Source organism: Sus scrofa, chromosome 8 (genome assembly GCF_000003025.6).
Source record: "Sus scrofa isolate TJ Tabasco breed Duroc chromosome 8, Sscrofa11.1, whole genome shotgun sequence".
Taxonomy (NCBI): Eukaryota; Metazoa; Chordata; class Mammalia; order Artiodactyla; family Suidae; genus Sus; species Sus scrofa.
The window spans coordinates 86,402,225-86,426,616 of NC_010450.4; the positions used below are offsets into that span (position 1 = coordinate 86,402,225).

Here is a 24,392-nt window from a genome sequence, read left to right on the forward strand (position 1 = left end):
CCTATGTCCAAGACAAAGCAGAGTTTAGTAAATTCCCATCATCTGGGAAGAGGAGCCCCTTTTTGCTCAGCTATCAGCAGATCTACTGGGTGTAAAAAAGAAGTGAAAAAAAAGGTCATCGGATATGTAGGTGAATGGTCTGTGATGGCCACAGACTCGAAATACAAGGGAAAGAAAAACTGTCTAGGGATAAAGATGGCCTGGTTTGTGTGTCTCTAATTTCAATGATTCTTTTAAAAAATTTAAATCCATCCATTAAGTGTGAATAAATCCTTGGATTCTGCCATGTCCAGTTCTCGAAGCGCCAAATGCCTCATACAGGGACAGCTGTGGTGTGAATTAGTTACTCTAAGCTTTTGGGCTGCTTCCAACTTCGCTATTGCTTCTGCCCTACAGGTCAAGGAAAGAAGTGATGTAATGCACTTAGCTGGGCCACTTTAATTACAATGGAATGGAGAGGGGGAGGGGTTACAGGCGATGACAAGTTTAGCGCATGACTTGCCCTAGGGATGTAGGAAACAAAAACATCGACAACCATTGGCTGCGCCCACTTCCGACCCGGGTCCAGCTCGCAGCCTGGAACCTTGAAGCACGTTTCTTGGGAAGAGGGGTGGCGCTAACCTACAGAGCGTCAACCATAAACACACATACACACGCAGCGCGCGCGCACCCCTCCACCCCCACGGAGGCTGGCAGCGTCCTCCCTGCTGGGATGGGCGTGGGGCCGAGTGCTTGCCACCCGGTTCCCAGAAGGTTCCCGCAAAGCCAGACGCGGCGGCCGCACTCGGCTCGCAGGGCCGGTGGAGGATTCGCGTCCGCGGAAGCTGGTGTCACTCGGGCTCGCTCGCAGTGAGCCTCGCTGTCGTCATTCATTTGCAGTGTCCGGAGCGTCCTTCCAGCAGGGAGCTGGGCTTCGCCGAGGGTGCGAGCGGCTTCGACGCGGAGTGTTAATGCGCGGGGACCTCGAAGGCTTAGACCGGCTAGAGACGGAGGCGGCCCGGGCAGTGGGTGGGCGCTACGGGAGCAGCCGCGCCCCAGATCAGCTCGGCCCGACCCGCGGGGCCGAATCAGCTCGCGTCGCCCGCAGCCCAGCCCGCCGCCGGGCGGGATCCCGGGACTGAGCCACACCACTTCCTCCTCCTCCCGCTCCTCTTCCTCCTCCTCCTCCCGCTCCTCCCGCCGCCGTGGGCCCCAGGCGGGCTGCGGAGCGAAAGGCCTGGGTGTCTGCGGCCGCGGGCTCACGGGAGGCGGCGGCGCCGCCGCGGAGAGGATGCTGCTCGCGGCGCCCGCGTCCTCGCCGTCCTCCCCGCCACCCGCGGGAGCTTAGCTGTGGCCCGGGCGCCGCGGGCAGCCCCCTGGTGAAGCCGCTCTCTGCCGCGGCACCTTAGCCGGCGGGCGGGCGGGCGCGCGTGTGCCTGGGAGTGCGCGCCTGTGTGCGCCGGACCCGACCCGCCGCCCCATTGTGCGGCCGCCCGCGGCGCCCGGGAACATGTGGGTGAACCCCGAGGAGGTGCTGCTGGCCAACGCGCTGTGGATCACCGAGAGAGCCAACCCCTACTTCATCCTGCAGCGGAGGAAGGGGCACGCGGGCGATGGAGGCGGCGGCGGCGGACTGGCGGGTAAGGACTCGCGGCGTGTCCCCGCGGGAGGGGGGCCGGGAGCGCTGCGGCACCGCCCGCGGCCCCGGGCTGCGGGCACCCGAGACGCCGCCCAGTCCCTCGGGGCCCGGCGACCCGCCCCACTTAGCCGCTTGAAAGCATCAGTAGTCATCATTTTCGGACTGAAAAAAAAAGAGATGCCTCTTTTCTGCCGCTTCCAGGCGATGCGGGCCCTTCGTGGACCGGGAGCCCCATTCAGTGGGTGGTGTTGATGATGAGTGAATCTGGGGAGGGGGGAGCATAAGTCCTTATGATTTGAACGCGGCACTTCTCCCCTCCCACCTTTAAAAAATATTGCTTTATATACCGGCAAGAGAGGTGAAGGATGGCTAATTTTTACTTCATTCTCTTTACTGGTAATGGCAGGTTCAGGTATAAAATGTTCTTTTGTTTCCAGCGAAGCAATCGGAAAGGAGGCTGGTGTGGTCATTTCCTAGATTAGTTATGACCTAAGAGAATAAATAAGGAAAAAGGAATTGTTGTTGTTGCATCTAATTAGACATAAGAAAGCAAGTTATCTGGCTGTAAAAAGAATTAGCAGTATAACTACATTTTAACTCTTACCTCAATCACTTTCCCAAACCCCCGCACAAAGCATTGCTAATATTGTAACTATTACTAAAACCATGTGTTATCATTCAGGATTGTAAAATCAGACCCCTATCCCAAGAAGTGCCACGTTAGAAAGGTATTCCTTTATTAACTAGTTTGCTTGGTGGGCGATTACAGATCATCTCCTACACATACTGTCCTAGAGAAATTGGACCTTCTCCTCTCCCCAGTGGTTAGAATGAACAAAACTGGGATACTTTTTAAAATGAAAAAGTTAGCAAAAGAAACGGGAGAGGTTTAACCCGGAAAGAGATTGCACAAAAAAGATGAACCTTGACCTCTTCAGAGTTCAAAATGTCACCCTCCCCAACCGCGACCCCCGCCCCCACCGCCCCGCCGGCCGCCCCCAGCTTACACGCTGGGTGAATTGTAGCCTTCAAAATGCCCTGCTATGAACTGAAAATTCTTGATGTTGTAAGTATTTGTTGTGATTATAATTTATAAACTAGTTTTCTCAAGATTAAATTTCAAGTGTCATACACTGTATGGCCTCTACTGGTTTGACAGATCTTGCTAATGCATCAGATGGTCTATAGATAATCTAATTTTTCTGCGCTTTTGCTACCATAAAAGAGAAGGGAATCTGCAGAGCTCCAGATCGTGTTCTGGAAATTCTGATTTCTGGCCTAGAATCAGAATTTTCCTCTTCATTTTGTAGAAGTTGTCTAACTATATACATTAACCTGAAACTTGAGTATCTAATATTGGTACCAGTCCAGATTGTCCTTTAAGTCTAGAACAACAAAGTAGATAGTTTATTGTATTAACAGAGAACATTTCCTGCCTGGAGTTAATCCTCCCACACCATGAACTACTAAGTATTTATTTTCTGGAGTCATTTACAATAAGTTATAAAAAATAAGAAGTGCAGAACCTTCTTTTTCCAGTGGACATTTTTATTGTGTTCCTACTGATTCTTAGAGCTGTAATTAACTGCAGTCCACTTAGAATCTCATCATTGATGACATTTCAGATAAAACTTCATCTTCTTAATTAAGAAATCTTAGTTATTGTACTTATTGCAGGAATGATTGAAATCATTGAAAGGAGTAGAAATACTCTTGCCAATGAAGGCTTTTTTCAGCCAACATGGAAAAAAATGTTTGCTCTGCTGGATTGGTACCACATCAGAGGTAGCAGGAGCATTTAGAAATCCTTGTACAGTGTATAAAATATTCTAATCCTAATGTGGATTCATTTGTGCATTCATTAACTCACTCTATAATTTAAAATATTGGTTGGCACCTTCTGAAGTGCCAGTGTCATGAAGTCTAGTGGGAAAAGACAGATACTGGTAAAATTATCTTGTAAATTAATATAAAATGGCCATTCCGCAGGGTCCCAGTGGAAGACGGAATCCAAATGAAGAGAGTTTAGTGAAAACACAACTTAGAAAGATGAAGGCAGAGTTACCAGAACCAGTGAAAGGCACAGCAGGGGGAAGCTGTTTAGGTGGCTGGAATGATGTTGCTGGGTGCCACGTGAGCTTGAGTTAGTAAGGAAGAGTTTGGGCCTCCAGAGAAACAGCCACCCCTAGGAACACAGACCACAGCAAAAAGGGAATCGAGAGGATATGCCTGACTTCTCTCTTCTCCCCACCTCCCAGCAGTTCTGCCATTGCCTCCCATCTGGAACCCAGTAGAAACTGGCTGGGTGGGGTGTCCAGGTGATCTAGACCCTGAGACCCTAGGGATCAGCTTCCCAAGGATGGATCTTGGAGGTGAGGGCAACTTGGAGAATGACCAGAACTAATATCTAAAGGAGAGGAATGATGTTGGTTGCTCCATTCTGGGGTGTGGGTGGGTATCAGTTAATGGAGATTTTTGGAAAGATCCGCAGGACCTTCATATAATGTGCATTATCTGGATCAATGCTCCATTGCCCACTCATCCGGTAGATGACGTAGGAGTGGGAAACCTGCTTAGTATGAACTGGCGGGAGTACTCAATGGTCCAGGGTACTTGGTAACATGTTAGCACACAGGCTATAAAAAATAATGTGCCACAGTGAGGACACTTGCTTTTTTATTTTTATCTTATTTTACCTCTTTTTGAATACAAGCAGTATACATAGGTATTGATGCAATGAAAAATTTTTAAATTGCATTTGATTCTTTATTAACTCCCTTTAACTGAGATTTCATACACGTATAGAAAAATGCACAAAATAGAGATGCAGAGGGCAGTGACTTATAACAAGTAACCCTTTGCAGCCAGTACCAGGATAAAAAATAGGACAGTGCCAGAATAATCCCAGAATCTCTCTTTGTGACCCTATTTCAACCACTGCTCACCCTGGCCCAAAGGTTAAAAACAAACAAACAAACAAACAACTGTCCTGGTGTTTTTTAGTAAACACATCCTGGCTGTTCTCTATAGTTTTTCTGAAAAAGAGCCAATCTCTAAACACAGTATTTTGGTTTTGCCTGTCTTTTTGAGCAATGAATGAAATCATGGTGTATGTATTCACACATGCCTGTTCTCTGCTTTGTTTCTGATATCTGTGAATGTTGCTTGTGGCTGTCGTCCGCTTATTTTCCTCTGCTGTGTGGAAACCTATGATATACCACAATCATTTATTCATACTTACCCACTGAGTTGTCGGAGGACCTTTGGATGATCGATTGGGGGTCATTATGGATTAGGTGGCTGTGATCATTCTCATTGGTGTTTCCAGGTGCCTGTGGAGGTACATTTCTTTTTGGTCTTTACCCAGGAGAGGAATTGCCAGCTCATCGGTTAGGTGTATCGCCAACTTTGGTAGATAACACCACACTGTTTTCCAAAGTAGTTGTACCAACAGACTCCCACCGACAGCATATGGGAAATTTCCCTTGCTCCCCGTCCTTGCCAACATTGTCGGTCTTTGTAATTTTAGACTCTGGTGGTTTTGCAGTAGCGTTGCCTTGTGAAGTTAATTTCCTTTTCCCTGACGGCCGAGATTGAACAACTTTTCATGTTTATTGGCCATCCAAGATATTTTGCAGAATGGTTGGTCGTGTCTCCTGCCTGCTTTTCAATTGGGTCATATACTTTTTTCTTACTGATTTATGGGTATTTTAAAATATATTCTACTTATGAGCTCATTGTTGGTTGTATGTGTGGCACCATCTTCATTCTGTAGCTTGCCTCTTCACTCTCTTAAGGATGAAAAGAGGCTCTTTTTTTCTTTTTCTTTTTGTCTTTTTAGGGCCGCACCCACAGCATATGGAGGTTCCCAGGCTAGGGATCACATCAGAGCTACAGCTGCCAGCTGCTGGCCTACACAGCAGCCACAGAAACACCAGATCTGAGCCGCATCTGTGACCTACACCACAGCTCATGGCAACACCGGATCCTTAACCCACTGAGCGAGGCCAGGGATCAAACCCGCGTCCTCATGGTTCCTAGTCAGATTCGTTTTCATTCCGCTGTGCCACGATGGGAATTTTTTTTTTTTTTTTTGGAAAGAGGTTCTTAATTTTAATATCCAAGTCCTTTATAGATTCCGTTCTCCTTTATGGTTAGTGTTTTATTGTATCCTGTTCAATAAGTCTTTTACTCCACTGAGATTATAAATATATTCTTCTATAATTATCTTCTAGAAACTTTTCCATTTTAACCCCCAAATTTATATTTGCAATTCACGTGGAATAATTTTTTGCATATGGTATGAGATGGGGTTAAAGTTTTAAATTTAAAAAAATGTCAAGGACATTCAGTTGCCCCAGCATGATTTATTGGTAAGTCGATTCTGTTCTCACTGCCCTGCGGGGCTACTTTGTTTATAAATCAAGTGCCACAATATGTGTCAATCTGTTTGGGCTCTCTAGACTGTTCCCTTTGTCTATGAGAATATTCTTGCACCAATACCACATTGTACTTTTATAATAAGAGGTTATATTCCTTAGATCACGTCCTCTTGTTATTTAAGAGTTTCTTGGCTGTTCGTTGTCTTCTACATTTATACATTTTATCTTTTTTTCTTTTTAGGGCCACACTTGTGGCATATGGAAGTTTTCAGGCTAAGGGGCTAAGGGTTGAATTGGAGGGAGCTGTAGCTGCCAGCCTACACCCCAGTTCATGGCAACGCCAGATCCCTGACCCACTGAGAGAGGCCAGGGATCGAACCCCCATCCTAATGGATACTAGTCGGATTTGTTTCCACTGAGCCATGACGGGAACTCCTTATCTATAGATTCTTTTGTATTTTTTTATGTACACAATCATGTTTTCTGAGAAATTTGTTTTTTTCTAGTCTTTATGCTTTAAAATGTTTTTCTTTGCCTTTTTGCACAGGCATTTTGTACAGTGTTGAGTAGATATGCTGATTGTACATACCCTTGTCTCTTTCCAGGTCTGAAAAGACTTTCATTTGTCATTTGTTCATCTACGGTGATTTTTATAGATAATTTTTTTCATTTTAAGAGGGTTCTTGTTCCTAGTTTGCTAAAAGTTTTTAATTATATGGATACTGAATTTTTCAAGTGCTTTTCTGTGTCTATTGAGCTTATTGTGTGATTTTTCTCATTTATCCTGTTAGTGTGGGGACTGCATTAACTGATTTTTGATTGTTTAACCAAACTTGCATATGTAAAATAATCCTACTTGACTGTGACATATTATTGTTTTTGTATGTTTATTTATTTCTGTCTTTTTGTTTTTTTTAGGGCCGCACCTGCGGCATATGGAGGTTCCCAGGCTAGGGATCGAGTTGGAGCTGTAGCTGCCTGCCTACACCACAGCCACAGCAAAGTCAGATCCGAGCCACATCTGCAACCTATGCCACAGCTCACAGCAACTCCAGATCTTTAACCCACTGAGTGAGGCCAGGGATCGAACCTGAAACCTCACGGTTCCTCATCAGATTTGTTTCTGCTGCACCACGACAGGAACTCCTGGTTTTTTTTTTTTTTTTTTTGTATGTTTATTAATAATCACTTTCTAATCTTTTATTTAGAGTTTTTGCAACTTTATAAATTAGTAGGATTTGATTTTTCTTTTTCATAACTTTCTTGTCGAATTTTGGTATCAAGATTATACTGGTCTTGGAGTTCTCTTGTGGCTCAGTGGGTTGGGGAATCCAGTATTGTCACTGCAGAAGTTTGCAGCTGTGGCACAGGTTCTATCCCTGGCCTGGGAACTTCTGCATGCCGGGGCGGGGGGCGGAGGGGCGGGGGCATAGGGGCAGGGGCGAGATTATACTGGTCTTAAAAGGTAAGTTGCAAAGTGCTCACTCTTTGTTTTATTTTTTGGAAGAGTTTATGTCTGACATGTTTGGCAGAATTCACTGGTGAGGCCGTCTGGCTTTGAAGTGTCCTTTGTAGGTTTGTTGAATGGTATGACAGCTATCCAGATATTTAAAATTTTTCTTTTATTGTAAGTTTTATGAGTTGTTTATTTCTAGGATTTATCTTTTCATCCACATTTTCAAATATACTGGCATAAATTTGTTACTGATATTCTCAAATTTTTAATGTCTGTAGGATATACAGTGATACCTCCCTCTTTCATTCCTGACCTTGCTTATTTGTGCCTTCTCTTTCTTAATTGGTTTTTCCAGAAATTTATCAATTTATGTCATTTTAAAAATTAATAGCAGTGCCCCTTGTGGCTTAGCAGTAATGAATCCGACTAGTATGGAGGACTTGGGTTCGATCCCTGGCCTCACTCATTGGGTTAAGGATCTGGCGTTGCCATGAGCCATGGTAGAGGTCGCAGATGAGGCTTGGATCCTTTGTTGCTGTGAGGTTACTGTAGTAGAAAATAAAAATAAATATAATCAAAAATGTCAGTGGGTCCCGAAGTTACTTTTTTTTTTTTTTTTGGTCTTTTTTGGACTGTACATGCAGCATATGGAAGTTCCCAGGCTAGGGGTCAAATCAGAGCTGCAGTTGCCAACCTACAACAGAGCCACAGCAACACCAGATCTGAGTCATGTCTGCGACCTACACCATGGCTCATGGCAAGGCCAGATCCTTAACCCACTCAGTGAGGCCAGGGATCAAACTCATGTCCTCATGGATACCAGTTAGGTTCAGTACCCCTGAGCCACAATGGGAACTCCACTGAATTTTGATAGATAATATTTTGGTGATTATTTTACTCAAAATAGTTTATATATTTTCATTCTTCTGATCTTGAGCTATTTAGATATACTTATTAATTTTTTTTGTCTTTTTTTTTCCTTTTCTAGGTTTGCACTGTGGCATATGGAGGTTCCCAGCCTAGGGGTCCAATCAGAGCTATAGCCGCCAGTCTACACCACAGCCACAGCAACACCAGATCCAAGCCGTGTTTTTGACCTACACCACAGCTCACTGCAATGCCGGATCCTTAACCCACTGAGCCTGCAACCTCATGGTTCCTAGTCAGATTGTTTCCACTGCGCCACAATGGGAACAACCAACAGTTAGTTTTAAAAAGCGTGGTTATGACAGTGGTTCCATTGTCTTCTGATTCTTTTTTTTTTTTGGTCTGGAGAAGTAAACTGTCACTCTGAATTATTGATTTTTTTTTTTTCAGTAATGTCTTTTTTCCAGTTAGTTTGTGTAAAGTACTTTGACCTTGGTTTTCTGAAGCTTTACTGTAATCCACCGACTTGAGGATTTTAAAAAGTTGTGCATGGAGTAGTAAGACTTCTTTATCTTTCATTTACTTTGTAAACTTCATCCACTGTCTCTTTAAATATTGCTTTTCCCCATTCTCTTCATCTTTCTGGAGTTCCAATTACATGTATGTTAGACGTTGTATCTTCTCTATCAGTAACCTTTTGATTTTCACTTGCTTCATTTTGATTATTTTCTTCTGATCTGTATTCCAATTTGCTGTCTATTTAACTGTGTTTAATTGGTTAAGTCTACATGCTTAATTACTTTTCAATTCTAAGATTTCCATTTGGTTCTTTTTTAAAAAAAATCATTTCTACAGTTATCAGAACTCTCCATTTTAAAAACCATTCTTGAGAATGGCAAGCAGAGTTATTTTATTTTTGCCTTTTTTCTGTTTTTTGGGGGTGTTTTTTGTTTGTTTTTTCTCTTTAGAGCCACACCTGCAGCATATGGAAGGTCTCAAGCTAGGGGTCGAATTGGAGCTATAGCTGCTGGCCTACACCACAGCCACAGTAACACAGGATCCAAGTTTTGTCTTCAACCTACACCACAACTCACGGCAACGCTGCATCCTCAGCCCACTGAGCGATGCCAGGGATCGAACCCGCATCCTCATGGATACTAGTTAGGTTTGTTTCCACGGAGCCACAACAGGAACTCCTGAAAACCAGAACCACTTTAACTTTAGGTATTGATGTATTTCAAGACTGAGCTGGATGGTTTTGCCAACTTAAGACTCACTTGTAATTAGGTTGTAGGTCTCTAAGGTCCCAACCGAAAGAGAGAGGAGCATCATTACTTTGCTGTCCCTTTGCTGGCACGGATTCCTGTCCTTGTCCTTCTAGCCTCTCATTCTGTTAAAAGCCCATCCAGAATCTCAGACACTCAGCAGCCCCTTCGGGAAGAAGCAGATGCCTCTTTGAATAATAATTGCCTCCCAATGTAGGACTCTTGTCTCTGAACCACTTTTCCAGGTCAAGTAATTTTTCTCTCTTAGTTCTTTGCTATTTGAAAGTGTATTTTGTCCCATTTGTAGAGTTATCCTCAGTAGTGGATGGCCATACAGATCGTCTTGTCTGCCATTATAAGGTGGTGCTGTTACTATCCCTGTTTTATAGAAAAGTAAGGCATTAAAGAAATTGAGTGTCTTGCCGGGGGTCACACAGCTAATAAGTTGGGGGGGCATATTTGACTTTGTATTGATTTTTCTTGACAAGATGGGTTATAATGACATAATTTTCCTCACTGTCCTCCTTGAGAATCTAATAAAAGCTATTGACTCTAACCTCCAGAAAAATGGACACTGAACAAGTTTATATGCAATTTTGGGAGCTTGGTGGATCCCTGGTGTATTAGAATATAGGTGCCTCTAGTTAGAGCCTGTCACCAAGAGGTTGGGACAGTTCCTCATGACCCAAAACCCAAAGTGTGATATGCTCCGTCAGCTGTTCTGTCAGAAATGCGTTTGAGGACCGCTGGGTTCGAAGTGCTAAACTTCAGAAAGATACAAAAGAAGAAAGAGGCAAGTTTTCTCTTGCTGAGCCATTACTAACCTAGTGGTCAAACCTGGATGAATGCATTTGGGAGAACTAAGAACATAGGCATGGAGATGATACAAGTGCAGACTAAGGCTCAGTGCGAGCGTTTTGAGCTGGGTTCAGCACTGGACTTGTAGGAATGGGATTCTTTGCACCATGGGGAGAACATCACTAGGGAAATGGGCCTTTTGATAAAGGAGGGCAATTAGGAAGCAGTAAACATAGAAAAGAAACCTCTCCCTTTCCTGCCTAAAGGCAGGAAATAAATTCTCCGTTTACAGGAGACACTCTTATCAGCCCAAACCCAGCACCAGAGGGCTGGGCAAAAAAAAAAAAAAACCCTTGTTAAACCAACCCTTATCTTCCTAGCTGGATTATAGCCTTCGCCCAAACCCCTTCCCCTTGCCTCTTCTTCACAGATGTATTGTTTCTTTGTCTAGAAGGTGTAAGGGCTTCCTCTTCTGGCTATCCCTTGGGTCTTCATTCTCTTGCGAAGGCTCCCAGGTACAAGTTCAAATCCAATAACAGGTGTATGCTTTTCTCCTGATAGTCTGTCTTAATTTAATTTTCAGACCCAGCCAGGGACTCAAAGAGGGTGGAGTGAAACTTCCCACCCCAGAAAACTCGCAGTAGTTAGAGAGAGGTAACAAAGGAATGTTCTAGCAGCCCTCACTAGTTAACAGTGCCTGTTTTTCTCGTCTTGCCAACTTTAAGTATTAACAAGGTTGCTCCTGGTGGCACTTGGTGGTTAATGTTTTGCTTTGTAGATTAACTGTATTTAAAAGCCAGTAAAATGTGTTTGTTCCTAATGGAGCCTAATATTATAACTGATGACTTCTGTGTGTTGGGGTGGGGTGGTCTTTAGCTGTGGATGGGGTTGAATCAGATCCTTATGTAATAGGAAGGCACCACTGGTGAGAAGCTTGATTAGACCAAAGCAGATGTTGCTTGCTCGTTCCCTGAATTCCTTCCCCTCTGCTTGTTACCATCTTTAAGAGAATTTTGTTCCCACAGTTTAGCCATCCCTTCCGATTTGTCTTGAGGTCTTACCTTATTCCACATAGAATGAATACGTGTAATTTGGGAGTTCCCGTTGTGGTGCAGCAGAAACGAATCCGACTAGGAACCATGAGGTTGCGGGTTCGATCCCTGGCCTTGCTCAGTGGGTTAAAGATCTGGCGTTGCTGTGAGCTGTGGTGTAGGTCACAGATTTGGTTCACATGTGGCGTGGTTGTGGCTGTGGTGTAGGCCAGCAGCTGCAGCTCCAATTCGACCCCTAACTTGGAAAACTCCAGGTGCCAAGGGTGCAGCCCTAAAAAGCAAAAAAAAAAAAAAAAAAAAAAAGAATACACGTTGTTTTGTGGAGGATTTGAGATGGCTTTTGCTCTCTTGCAGGTTTTTGTAAACTGATCTTCAAAAGTAGGGAAGAGAAAATGTATTCCAAGCTTCTTTTCAGAAGTTTGAGGGGTTGAAGCTGACTTCCTGTTCTGGGGACATTGCGTGTATTTTCCACTCTGCCATCATTGTGCACAGGGGACCTACTTTATGAAGAGATCAGGTTTCAGATTATGGGATGATTTCCAGGACCGCTCACCAAACCCAGTTTCAGAGTTGTGGCCAAATCAGGAATTTATAATTTGAAACTGGGTGGCTAGAGATGCTAATGGCTGAGGTGGGCACCACCTCGCGGTCTGGGTCTGGGGCTCCAGGGTCTGTCACCCTGAGTGCACCAGATGCCACAAGCACATTGGAAAGCCACCAGGCTTGCTCTTCTCACTCGCTGTTCTCAGTCCTTCTCTTGTGTTCTGTATCCCCCTCACAGTGCTCTCAGCTTTTTCAGCCCTTCCCTTAGTAAGCACACAACTGGCTTCAAATCCGGCTTCAAATCCCAGCCCCATTTGCTACCAAGAGATGTGATTTAGGGGGGGCCAGGACCTTTCTGAGCTCGAGTTCCTTATGTAATATGGCTTAATAACCCTTCTGCACTGATGGTGTGGATTCTGTGAGACGAGTCGTGTAAACTACAGGAAACACAGCAGCGCTTTGTAAGAGATGGCCCATCGTCCTTCTCCCCTGGCTGATGGATGATCTCAGGTGTTAGGAGGCAGCTGGCTGTGAGTAATTCACACCACACCGTTATGGGAGTCCTGCAGCTGAGGGAGACATCGCATTTCTAAAAGGTGCTGATAGAGCAAATGGTTATCTGTCTGATATTCCGGGCACTTAAAACGTTAAGTCAATATCCAGGCTTTTTGGTGAAGGTAATTTTTGATCAGCAACTTTTAAGTCATTCTGCCTGATACCTTCCTCCCTCTTTCCTTCCTTCCTTCCTGGGGATGCACATTTTGGAAGCTCTGCCAGTGAACACAGAACTCTCCCCGCCGCTTCTCCTCTCTTTTCTTTTCCTCTCTGTCCTCTCCCTCTCTCCTTGCATCAGTGACTCTGATTGTGGCAAACTGGGACCACCATGGAGAGAACTGGGCTGGAAGGCCAAGGAGGAGCCACTTTCTCTCCCTCTCCCCCTCTCTCTCTCTCTCTCTCTCTCTCTCTCTCTCTCTCTCTATATATATATATATATATATATATATATATATATATATATATATATATATATATGATACATGCTTAGTCAACCAGGAGCTTGTAATTTAGAAATATCGTGTAGGAGTTAAACCAGAGAATTTGAGAAGAAATCATTGATACACTTTCCGTGTTGCTGTGTTTCCCTTTCCTGCCAGGGGGTGTGTCCAGAGAACAGGCCAGTCCTTTTTAAAGTGATTCTGCAAATTGCCTCTGGCTTCTGATTTCCTTCAAATGGCATTTCCCTGGGTGCTCTTAGTTCTTTCTACTTGCTTTCAGGGAGCCAGGGTGCCCTGGCTGTGGGATCCATTCAGGAGATCTGGATTGGCAACTCTCATTTGGAGGGATCAGTTCTTCTGCTCTCTGTTTGGGTCCAAGGAGCACAGGAGCACAGGTCCAAGTGAATAACTCTCCCCGCCCCAGGTGAGGTGAGGTTGGTGAAATGCAGGCTCACCTTTCAGCTCCCTTATTCTAAGGCTTGCTGGGCAAGTATTTGCTAGTGGGAAGGTCAAGTAGAACATTGAGGACTTGATCTCTCTTTATACTCTAAACAGAAAAGGGAAGTCTTTGTTTACCTCATTTAGTTTTTTTCTAGATTACTTGCCTCTCATACTTCTTAGTAAGGAAACTCTGCCTTTCAATTGATCAAATGAATTTTTAAAATCTTTGGATTAACCTAGGAACCAAGGTAATGTCCAACATAAACAGGATTTTATAGATTTGCATTTGGGGATAAATTTAGTTAAAATATTAAAAGGAGCAATCTTTATTTACTCTTTTTATTCCAGTGGCATTTTATAATATTTGCTTATCTATGGCTTTACTGAATAAAGTACCTTATTTCTAAAGCCATCTTTATGTGGTCTAAAAGCTAAATTTCAAAGTTGTTATTGTCATATTATTTACTACTTTATTAAATGTACACATTTCCTAGTAGTTTTACAGTCTGCCTAGGGTATAAAGGCAGAGGAGCTTAGCATTGGCTGAAATTCTTTCTTGGTTCAGGCGTTCTGCTGAGACCTTTTCACACATCACTAATTTGATTTCCATAATGATCCTGTAGATTAGTTATTCGTTCCTCTATCATAGATGAGGAAACTGCCTGCTGGAGAAGTTAAATAAGTATTTACTTGAGGAGACCCTGTGAGTAACAGACAGAGCTTGGATTTGTTCTTAGGTTTGACTGCATTTGGAAAGAAAGAAGGGGAGATAAAGAAAAGGGAGCGAAGAAGATGAAATTAGAATGCAGTCTTTGGAAAGCTAAAGGAAACTGAAGCAAAGTCAGTCCCTGTCTGAGGAAGGGAAGAGGCTGCTCCTTCTCCAGTGTTGTGATGTCACTGGCTCATGGCTGCCTTGGTGACATCTAGATGACTGTACCAGGGAGGGAGTCTGAAAACTATCTCTGGATTTTCCTAAAAAACGTCTTCAGACTTTTCCCATATCCAGCCTTCTCCCATTAAGCCATTTTTGAGACCGGGATCTAGAGCTGTTCCAATTTAAACAATTAAGTAGGCATCAAACCTTTGGGTGGAGGACCAGGAAAAAGCCTGGATGTGTGGATATTTCACAAAGAAAGCCAGTATCCATGTTGATTGTGAGGGAGGTCAATCTCAAAAAGTTTAAGACTACCAAAGGAGGAAAAATGTAAATTTGACATAGAGTATTGATTTTTAGTAATATCATTTGTGTCAAATATCACAAAGATTTTCTTTAGTATCTGCTTCTCTTTGTGGATATAAAAATATTGTTGAGTTTTTAATATTGCAATAGTTTGGCTCCCTAAACTATTTTTTTTTCTTTTAGAGATACTTAACACTGGTGGAGATTTCAAGTCTTTGAACAACCCAAACTTATATACATGATTTATGGAATTCATTAGAAAGGTGTATTTTTGTGGAGCTGAGGCTCTGTCGCTTTCGGTGGCTCTTTAGAGTGGATTATGAATCCCCAAAAATAAAAAGCCGATACTCTCAAAGTCTTTCCTTTCTCAACGATGAATTTTCTACCAAAGTGATTTTCAGGAATTTATTGCTGTGGCTTGCAGCATGATTACTATAATTTGTAAGAGGTCTTACACTATTTCTGGGTAATTTTGTTAGCCTTCTAACTAGTTAAAGATGTTCAGTTTGCCATATATAGTGTTTAAACAATAGAAATATATTACTGCCTGAATACAACAGTAAAAATATTAGTGCTTCTTATATGTGGCTCTTCCACGACGTTCTCAGTCTCTCATTGTGGGGAAGACCCTAGGGGTGTTTGTGAATGTGTGTGTGTGTTTAGTGAGAAATAAAATGTGTGCTTTTAGGAGTTCCCTTGTGGTTCATCAGGTTAAGCATCCAGCATTGTCACTGCTGTGGCTCTGGTTATTGCAGTTCGATCCCTGGCCCAGGAACTTCTGTACGCCATGAGTACAGCAAAAAAAAAAAAAAAAAAAAAAAAAAAAAGTGCTTGTAACAACCACTTGCAGATTTCTATTTGCTGTGCTTTTAGCCCATCTTTTTCAAAGTTTAGATGAACACAAGTATTTTATGAAGTCCTTAGATAAATACTTTTTTTTGCTTTCTCTTACTCATTAACTAGATCTTTGTCTCACAGAATCCATAATCCTACACAGAATGGGCATGAGCATTTTCAAAAAGCTTGGTTAATGGGAGTGATCATCTTTATTTTTTTTTTATTTTTGTTGGTTTTGTTTGTTTGTTTGTTTCTTTTTGGGAGTGATCATCTTTAAAAGGGCCTGAAAAGTGTCCTTCAGACAGAATGTAAGTGTCCAAGAGGGCATCTGTTCCTACGTAAGACCCTTTATGGCAGAGTTTGATAAAAAGGAAATTCTATTATTACTTTTCATTATAAATGATGTTGGGGGTGAAAGAATTTAAACATTCTGGTGGTTGCTCTCTTAAAACTTTCTGGAATGGAAGGAGACCCAGCAGTGCTATGGTTTTGAACTTCTCTGAGGCTGGTTTTCAACTGAAAATGGGCATGGTTCCCCCAACCCCCTTCACATGTTTATCGCAAGGGCCGAATGTGATGCTGGAAGTCCCTTGGAAGCAAAAGGCACCAGGCTTCGTATGGTATTAGGGTTCTGTGTTTCTAAGTGGAGTCCGCTCTTGTCAAGAGTACCCTCCATCTACCCAGCAGAACCAGCAACAACCCGGTGATGGTATTAAAAGCCTACTGGGCAGCCATCAGTTTGGTGGTAGCGCGTACCAAGTAAAAACGGTGTGCAAATAGAATGGCTTTGCCCCCAGGGAGCAGATAGTCACTGAAAGAAGGAAGGAAAGAATGAGAAGAAGAAAAGCAAGGAGCAATGAAGGGAAGGATGGAGCAAGAAAAGGAAAAGGAAGAGAAGAGGAGTTCCCATTATGGCTCAGCGGAAATGAATCTGGCTGGCGTCTGAGGATGCAGGTTCGATCCCTGGCCTTGCTCGATGGGTTAAGGATCCAGCGTTACTGTGAGCTGTGGTGTAGGCTGGCAGCTGCAGCTCTGATTTGACCCCTAGCCTGGGAACTCCACATACCTCTGGTGCAGCCCTAAAAGGAAAAAAAAAAGAAGAGAAAGGAAAAGAAAAACGTTTTGTCCTAGTAACTGTCTAGGATGGGAAATTGTCAAGTCATTCGTTTTTTAAAATCTAGATCAAACTATTTCTTATTTCTTTGGAAGTAGTATAATGCTTTATTTTTACATGTCACAGAGTTAAAAAGAAACGTAAGCGATTCCATTTAACTTGAGATTTCATGTACCTTTATTTTTGTATTTGTATTAAGTTATTTATTATTTTCTGGCTGCGGTGTGCAGCAGTTTGAGATGGGATCTTAGTTTCCAGACCAGGGATGTACCCAGTCCACAGTGGTGAAAGCACCACTAAACCAGCTGGGAAACTCCTTCATGTACCTTTGGATTCCATGCACTTTGTTACAGTTTCACTGCTGGATGGTCCAAGTAGGAAACAGAGAAAGCTTGCTTAAGTATTTTTTTTTTTAGGGCTGTACCTGCAGCATATGGAGGTTCCCAGGCTAGGTTTCAAATTGGAGCTACAGCTGCGAGCCTACACCACAGCCACAGCAACATCAGATCTGAGGTGCGTCTGCGACCTGCTCCACAGCTCACAGCAACGCCAGATCCTTAACCCACTGAGCAAGGCCAGGGATCAAACCCACAACCTCATGGCTCCTAGTCAGATTCGTTTCTGCTGTGCCACAGTGGGAACTCCTGCTTGACTATTCTTGAGGGGCCTTTTACTCAGATATAAACAGACGAATCTGGCTTTGTGGAAATGAGTGCAAATTCAGGTAATAAGAATTTAATATTGCTTAGTTTAAAGTTGTAGGGGTTTTTGCTGAAATTAATAGAGAAAATAGAGATCTAGGCATTAAGAAGTGTCAGATTAACAGTCCCCAAAAACTCCATGAAGGATCTAGAAAACCTCTCTCAGAAATACATTTCTTTGGACATTTTTTCTTATTTTCCTGGGCAAGTCTGGTCCTAACACCAGCTAAATAAAGGAGGAATTAGCACTTGGATTTTTAATAACTCCTGACATTTAAACTCAAATAATTATTTTTGGAGGGAGTGGGTGGAAGGAGGCTATTGTCTGTGTTGTAAAGGTCAATTTTTTTTTTAAAGCATGAAACATTTAGGAATATTCTTTATTGCACAAAGAAATATCTTTTCCGGAGTTCCCGTCGTGGCGCAGTGGTTAACGAATCCGACTAGGAACCATGAGGTTGCGGGTTCGATCCCTGCCCCTGCTCAGTGGGTTAACGATCCGGCGTTGCCGTGAGCTGTGGTGTAGGTTGCAGACGCGGCTCGGATCCCGCGTTGCTGTGGCTCTGGCGTAGGCCAGTGGCTACAGCTCCGATTCAACCCCTAGCCTGGGAACCTCCATATGCCTCGGAGCGGCCCAAGAAATAGCAACAACAACAACAACAACAAAAAAAGACAAAAAAAAAAAAAAAAAAAAAAAAAAAAAAAAAAAAAAAAAATAGAAAAAAAAAAAAAAAAAAAAAAAAAAAAAAAAAAAAAAAAAAAAAAAAAAAAAAAAAAAGAAATATCTTTTCCCAAATATTTTGAAACATGTAGTCCTCTCTGTCTGTTTTTTTTGTTGTTGTTGTTCTGCTTTGATGGAGATATTCATGGTTATAGACATACATTTCATTGCTATGAAAAATCACTGTAGTTTTTTTTTTTTTTGTAAGTACACTGTGATAAATGGAAACTGGCATGCAGCTCCAGTTTCAAGGGGGCAATAGGGAGTGGTGAGAACAAGGGCAAATTGGGCAGTCCATGTCCTGCCAAGATACCTACTAATAGGCTAATATTTACATTGGCAGTTGCATTGTACAGTGTCAATGCATTATGCACATTATTGTAATTGATAAATATATGCTGTCGGTTCAAGTCGATGTCTTTGAAGTTAGCTCCAAAGTGTTATGGATTTAAATAATCACACTTTCCACAGAAAACCTGGTTTCCTAAGAACAGTCGGGGATTCTGGAGCTTGGAGTGTCGTGTCCTGGAAAGACTGGACTTTTGTGTTGAAACCAATTTTAACTGGCAATGGTGTGGCTGATGTTACTTGACCAAGACCAGGTTTCATTTCAGTTAATTAAATAAGCCCTTAAGGAGATGAGAACTGAGCATTATTTTATTTGGGATTTGGGGAACATGAGTGAATAAGCGATAACAGAGTCCTAATTAGGAAAGGCATTCAAATTTCCCCAAAGTCTTGTTGTGTTTGAGACATCTTACATTAGTATCTAGCTATTAAGGCCGAATGTGGTTGCAGATTTGAATATATTTGCAACTGTACAAAAGTCTCTGTTAGTGTTTGTGTTTCTTTCCAAACAAGACCTCTGACAGGTGTCTGACAGGGGTGAGCAGCTGTCCATGGGAACTTGCTGTCCTGAAAGTCACCCAGGGAAGATGAAGGTATAACTTAGCCCATTCCCTCTAATGCCCATTCTTGTTTAAGCCATTGTATATTATATATTATTCATACTTTTATCAATCCTCTTGAGTTTATGTTTTCAACTGGTCCTACCCCTGGGGACAGCAGTGAAGTGTTTCAGTATAAAGTCATGGTTAAGGAGTTCCCGTCGTGGCTCAGTGGAAGCAATCTGACTAGCATCCATGAGAACGCAGGTTCAATCCCTGGGCTTTCTCAGTGGGTTAAGGATCTGGTGTTGACATGAGCTGGGTGTAGGTCGCAGACGGAAGCTACAGCTCCGATTTGCCCCCTAGCCTGGGAACCTCCATATGCAGCAGATGCGGCCTTAAAAAAGACAAACCAAACCAAACCAAACCAAACAAACCTCATGGTTAAGAGCATGACTTTGGAGCCGCTGCCTGAGCAGGTCCTGCACAGGGCACTGCGCCCTTAGGAAAAGGTGTCCCTTCTGAGCTGTGCCACTGGGAAGATGCAGTCCCAGGGCAGAGCTGGGGCTAGATGTCAACCCCACTCATCCATCTTATCTGGGCACCTTTAGCACTGTACCAGCAACTCAGAGAAGTACAATAACCCTGTAGTGAGTTTGAAACCCACTCTTACTCCAGAGCAGGTGTGATTTAGGGTAAGTCACACTTCCCTGCCTCAGTCTCCTCATCTGTAAGGTGAGGGTGAAAATAGTGCCGTATGTTGGAATTGTTCACATTTATAGGTGGAAAGTGTTGAGAACAGCTGTCAGAATCCAGCAGGAGCTCAGGTTCCTGGAGGTTGTTATGAGACGTTTCAGAATGAGGAAAATGTGTGCAGATTGAACCTGTGACATTCGGCTCCATTTGTATTGGGTGGTGGTTTCTACAACCTGGAAGAAATGGAAGCTCACAGTAGCCCTGCTTCTTATTGGTTTCAGCGTTGAGGTCCAGGGCACCAGTTAGGGAACATTTTCACTTCACGCTGTGGTGGAAAGAGAAGAGGATTTGGAATAAATAGGCTTGGCTTTGAATTCCAGCCTTACTAACTTCATTTTTACGTAAAGGTGAGGAAAATAATACCACCTCAGGATTTTCGCTAAGATCAAATGAGTAATGAATCTGAGTGCACTGAAACACTTTGCAAATGTTTCGTTTGGTCTTATTGTGGGCTCAAATAGGGTTTTTTTGGGGGGAGGGGGTTGGCCACGCCTGTAGCATGTGGAAGTTCCTGGACCAGGGATTGAACCCATGCCACAGCAGCGACCTGAGTCTCTTGCTGTGACAATGCCAGATCCTTAACCTGCTGTGCCACGGATCTCCTTGGGAATGCATAGGGTTTTAGACCAGGTGTTCCTGCCACGAGACAGGCACCAGCTTGCAAACCATTTACTCTTGTAAATCAGTCATTTTGGTGATTTCAAAGGCTTTCTAAAAAATGGGTTAGAAGAAAATTTCTAGATTTGGCAATGAGACTATAATATTTAGTGACTCTAGTAATAATAAGACATAACACCAGTTGAGTGCTTACCGAGCGCCTGGCACTCTCATTTGACCATCACAACAACCCCAGTATGTTCCGATAACATTTCCCCCATTTTGCAGAGGAGGGTCTGAGATAGCCCAGTAGTACTTGAGCTGGTGTGTGTGAGCCCAGGACAACCTGCCTTGAGTCCAGTGGCTTCACACTCTGCAGCCAACCTCCCTTTCCCCCTTGCATTTCTGGAGCCTCAAAGGCTAGTTTGAATGGCCCCATGGTCTGAGTAAGGATGTGGCTGACTATCTTTGGGGAAAAGGCAGATATCGGTATCATTTGATTTGAGTTCATTGAGGACAGACAAGTTCTGCTGATTAATTGCTTAGAATAGCAGCTCAGAGTATATTCAGGGTGGACAGTGGTCACTCCAGACATCAAAAGGGCTGGCTGAGGTGTGCTCCGTGTTGGAGTGGGTGCACCCACTATTGCCACAGAATTGTGAAAGATTCCTGTACATCACAAATCTCTGGATAGAAGATGGGCATTGTCTACCAAACTCCTTCTGAGGGGTACTAGGAACTGAGTACTAAGTACATAGAATTACTCTTCCAAGCATCACAGCTGAGAAAGTTGTCCATATGTATATATGATCCCATGTACTTTAATTTAATTTATTTTGGCCACACCCGAGGCATATACAACTTCCTGGGGCTGCGGATTGACCTTGAGCCATAGCAGTGATCCTTAACTTCGAGGCCACCAGGGAACTCCCATCAGATCCATTCTTTGTTAGGGTATCTGACATGTGCTTTCCCTGGTACCAGCAGTTAAAGGGAAAGACTTTTTCCTGACCAGGTGCCCTTGGTCTCAGAGTGGCCACCTTGCATACACCAGGCTGTAGGAGAGGCAGTAATTTGTCAGAGTGGTCTGACGAGCTGTCGTGGTGGAACCTTGCAGGTTTACTGATCATATCTATGCAGAACCAAACTATCAGACACAGCTTTTTAATGCCTGAGTCGGAGTGGACCTTAAGGGTAAAGCTCTTTGACATTATGCAAAGAGCTCTTTGAAGATATTTGCTACCTAAGTAGCCAGGAGTCATTGGGGGAGGGAAGACCTAATCCCTGCCACTTGCTAACTCTGAGATTTTCAGCTCCGTAGAGGCCACACCAGAATGTCTGGGTTGATGTCTCTACCAGACATAGAGGCCACATCAGAATGTCTGGGTTGATGTCTCCACCAGACAGAGTGCTTGTTCAGACCTAAAAGACATAATCGCTCAAAGGGGATTTTTCATTAAGAAACATGGTAAAGGAGAAAAACTCTGTTGCATCATTATTTTCCATTCTGTTTTGAAAGCAAAGAGGAAGGAGGGTACAGCCTGTTCTATGGAACTGAAGTTAGCGTCTCTCTGGTGCCTTCCCTGGGCTCTGGACTGTTGGGACGGACAAGCTGAATTTGGGAATTGCCTTGAACGTGATCTCATTTTCACATCATCGGAATCCTCCAGTACTGATTCTATCTCATTAAGATTCTTAGGGCTTTGTTCTAACCGTGCATGTCTTGAACACCTTAGGAAAAATGCATGAGCTCATGGACATCTCTCTTCTTCCTTTTACGAGAGCTTCACATTCTGAAGGCCAGTGGGATGGTTGTCACATGAAACCTGAAATGTCGGCAGAGAGGGTAACGCATTAGTGGCAATTTCATAACTATGGTGAAGGAGGACCATGTGACATACAGAGCATCCAAAAAGGAAGAAGAAGAAGAATTAAGGGTACAGAGGGGAGCAAAGCAACATCAGGACCCCAGAATAGCACTCAACGGTGCTGTTTATTTGCCTACATTCTCAGCAAAGGAAGCCGATCCTCTCCTTTTCGACAACGGCTGGTTTAAATTCATTGAAAGCTTTGGCAGCACTGTGACTTCTTTACCATTTAAAGTAAAAACAAATACAGAATTCTTCTGTAACTCGGAAACAGCTTGAACTTGAGAGAATTGTTTCCTTTTCCCCTTGTATTGGTCTGTGGCCAGCATTCCTGGCTGACATTGAACATGGTACCGAAAGAATGTGCCTGAGCTATGCAGCCCGTGACCTCTGCAATCACTATACACATTGCGCAGGAAAGGGTTTACCCATTACCGTCTTTATCACTTAAATCCCATAGCATCTACTTGTTTGAGCTTTGGCCCTGGGGACAGGCCAACAATTAGAATGACTCCCCCCACTGCACTTGCAAATGCTTGAAAAATAAATGCCCAAGAGAACACGACTGCATTTTTCTGGTAGACTCTGGCTTTTGAAGAACATCAGATGTGGAGAAAGATTTTAATTAGAAAAGAGTACGCTGTTTCTGTGTAATCAAAGAGGGGCATTCGAGATGTAAGCAAGAGGCCCACTGATGTTTCAGGAGCATCTGGGAATTGGATGAGCTTTTTTTTATGGCCTTTTCCCTATTTTTACTCTCTGGCTGATTCATCAGTCATTTTTATTCATTTATTCATCCATTCACTCCCCACCCCATTCACCCGTTGAACAGATATTAGGCGCTTATCACATGTAGGCCCTGAAGATGCAAAAAGGTATGACATCATCCCTGTGCTTGGCAGACTGGATTCAGCCAGAATCTGCACAGATGTTTAGTCCTGAAATTCCTTTCTTGGGTTTTGCTAAGACCTAACGAGAGAGGCTTTCAAGTGCAGATAGCAATGTATGTGCCTTCCGTGGGGAATTATTATTTGTGCTAAGCAGGGATTTTATCATCACGGATGGTCTACGCTCTCATTCCAGGCTCTAGGCAGTGTGAGGCTCTGCCCCAGGCTGAGGTTTGAGAGCCTGCAAGTGGGCACAGAAATGGGGTTGGGCTGCTCCCCAGCTGGGGATGGTGACGCAAAAAGGGAGTCACTGGTGAGGGTGGACTCGGGGGCTGAAGAGCCTGACCCCTCAGAGGCTTGAACATCAGGTCCAAGGCTCGGAGTCTTTAGTGCGGCTGTGACTAGAGGCACCACCCCTCAAATAGACATTAACTAATTACAGCTGCACTTTGGGCTAATTTGTAGCTAATTTTGCTGCTGGGAATTGCTCGAGACCCCTGTACACTCTCAGCCTACATGCTCTCCATAATTTTATTTGTTTTTCTTTTTTCTTTCTTTCTTCCTTTTTTTTTTTTTTTTTTTTGCTTTTTAAGGCCATACCCGTGACATATGGAGGTTCCCAGGCTAGGGACTGAATAGGAGCTGTAGCTGCCAGCCTACACCACAGCCATAGCAACGCAGGATCCTTAACCCACTGATCTGGGCCAGGGGTCAACCCTGAAATCTCATGGTTCCCAGTCTTATTGTTTCCACTGAGCCACGACGGGAACTCCCATAGTTTTAAATTTTGATATTTTCCTTTTTTATTATGTTAATAATTAATAACAGGTCAATACAGGTTATTCTGGGTTATTAGCGTGACAACCTTGTGACTGACACGCTCAAGTTAGCACTAGAGCGATGGTTATAGTGGCTCCATATCAGTTGTTCTTGAGCCATGAGAAAACAGCCAGCTGGAATAGCACAAGATGCGTTTGGCAGAAGGTCAGATGATTTCACAACACACTACACAGGAGTTTCCTGAATTTGAATAGTAGAAAAAGGCAGTGGAGTCATCGCGTTGCATAAAGAAAGGTAATTCTGGACATGTGCTGACGTCCAGAGAGACTGGACAGTGTCCCTGATTTAGGTGACAAGTTAATTTCAACAAAACGACCTCATCTTTCATAATAAGTTAATGTGGTTATTTCAGACTTCTCTTGGTTTTACGTTTTTGCTGCACTTGGTTTGTAAACGTATTTTGGTTTTATAGTTGTAAATAAGTTTTGAGCACGAGAAGTTTGTGCATGGTTTTCTGTGGATAAGTGCTTAAGTCACACCATTTTAAGGAAAGCAATACGGAGACAGTTTGTGAGAGTATTTCTGCCTTTAAGGTCCTTGAGTCACATTGGGGAAACTTGAGGAGAGACTGCAGTTGATGACCTTAG

At 43.4% G+C, this 24,392-nt stretch overlaps 1 protein-coding gene across 1 annotated transcript in view; it reads left to right on the plus strand.

Moving 5' to 3' along the window:
* Positions 521 to 24,392, plus strand: part of TBC1D9 (TBC1 domain family member 9) — a 115,438-nt gene continuing 91,566 nt past the window's right edge. Inside the window, exon 1 of the mRNA XM_021101555.1 lies at positions 521 to 1,619. Within this exon, the coding sequence (XP_020957214.1) occupies positions 1,490 to 1,619 (130 nt within the window). The 5' untranslated portion in view covers positions 521 to 1,489. The remainder of the gene's footprint in view (positions 1,620 to 24,392) is intronic.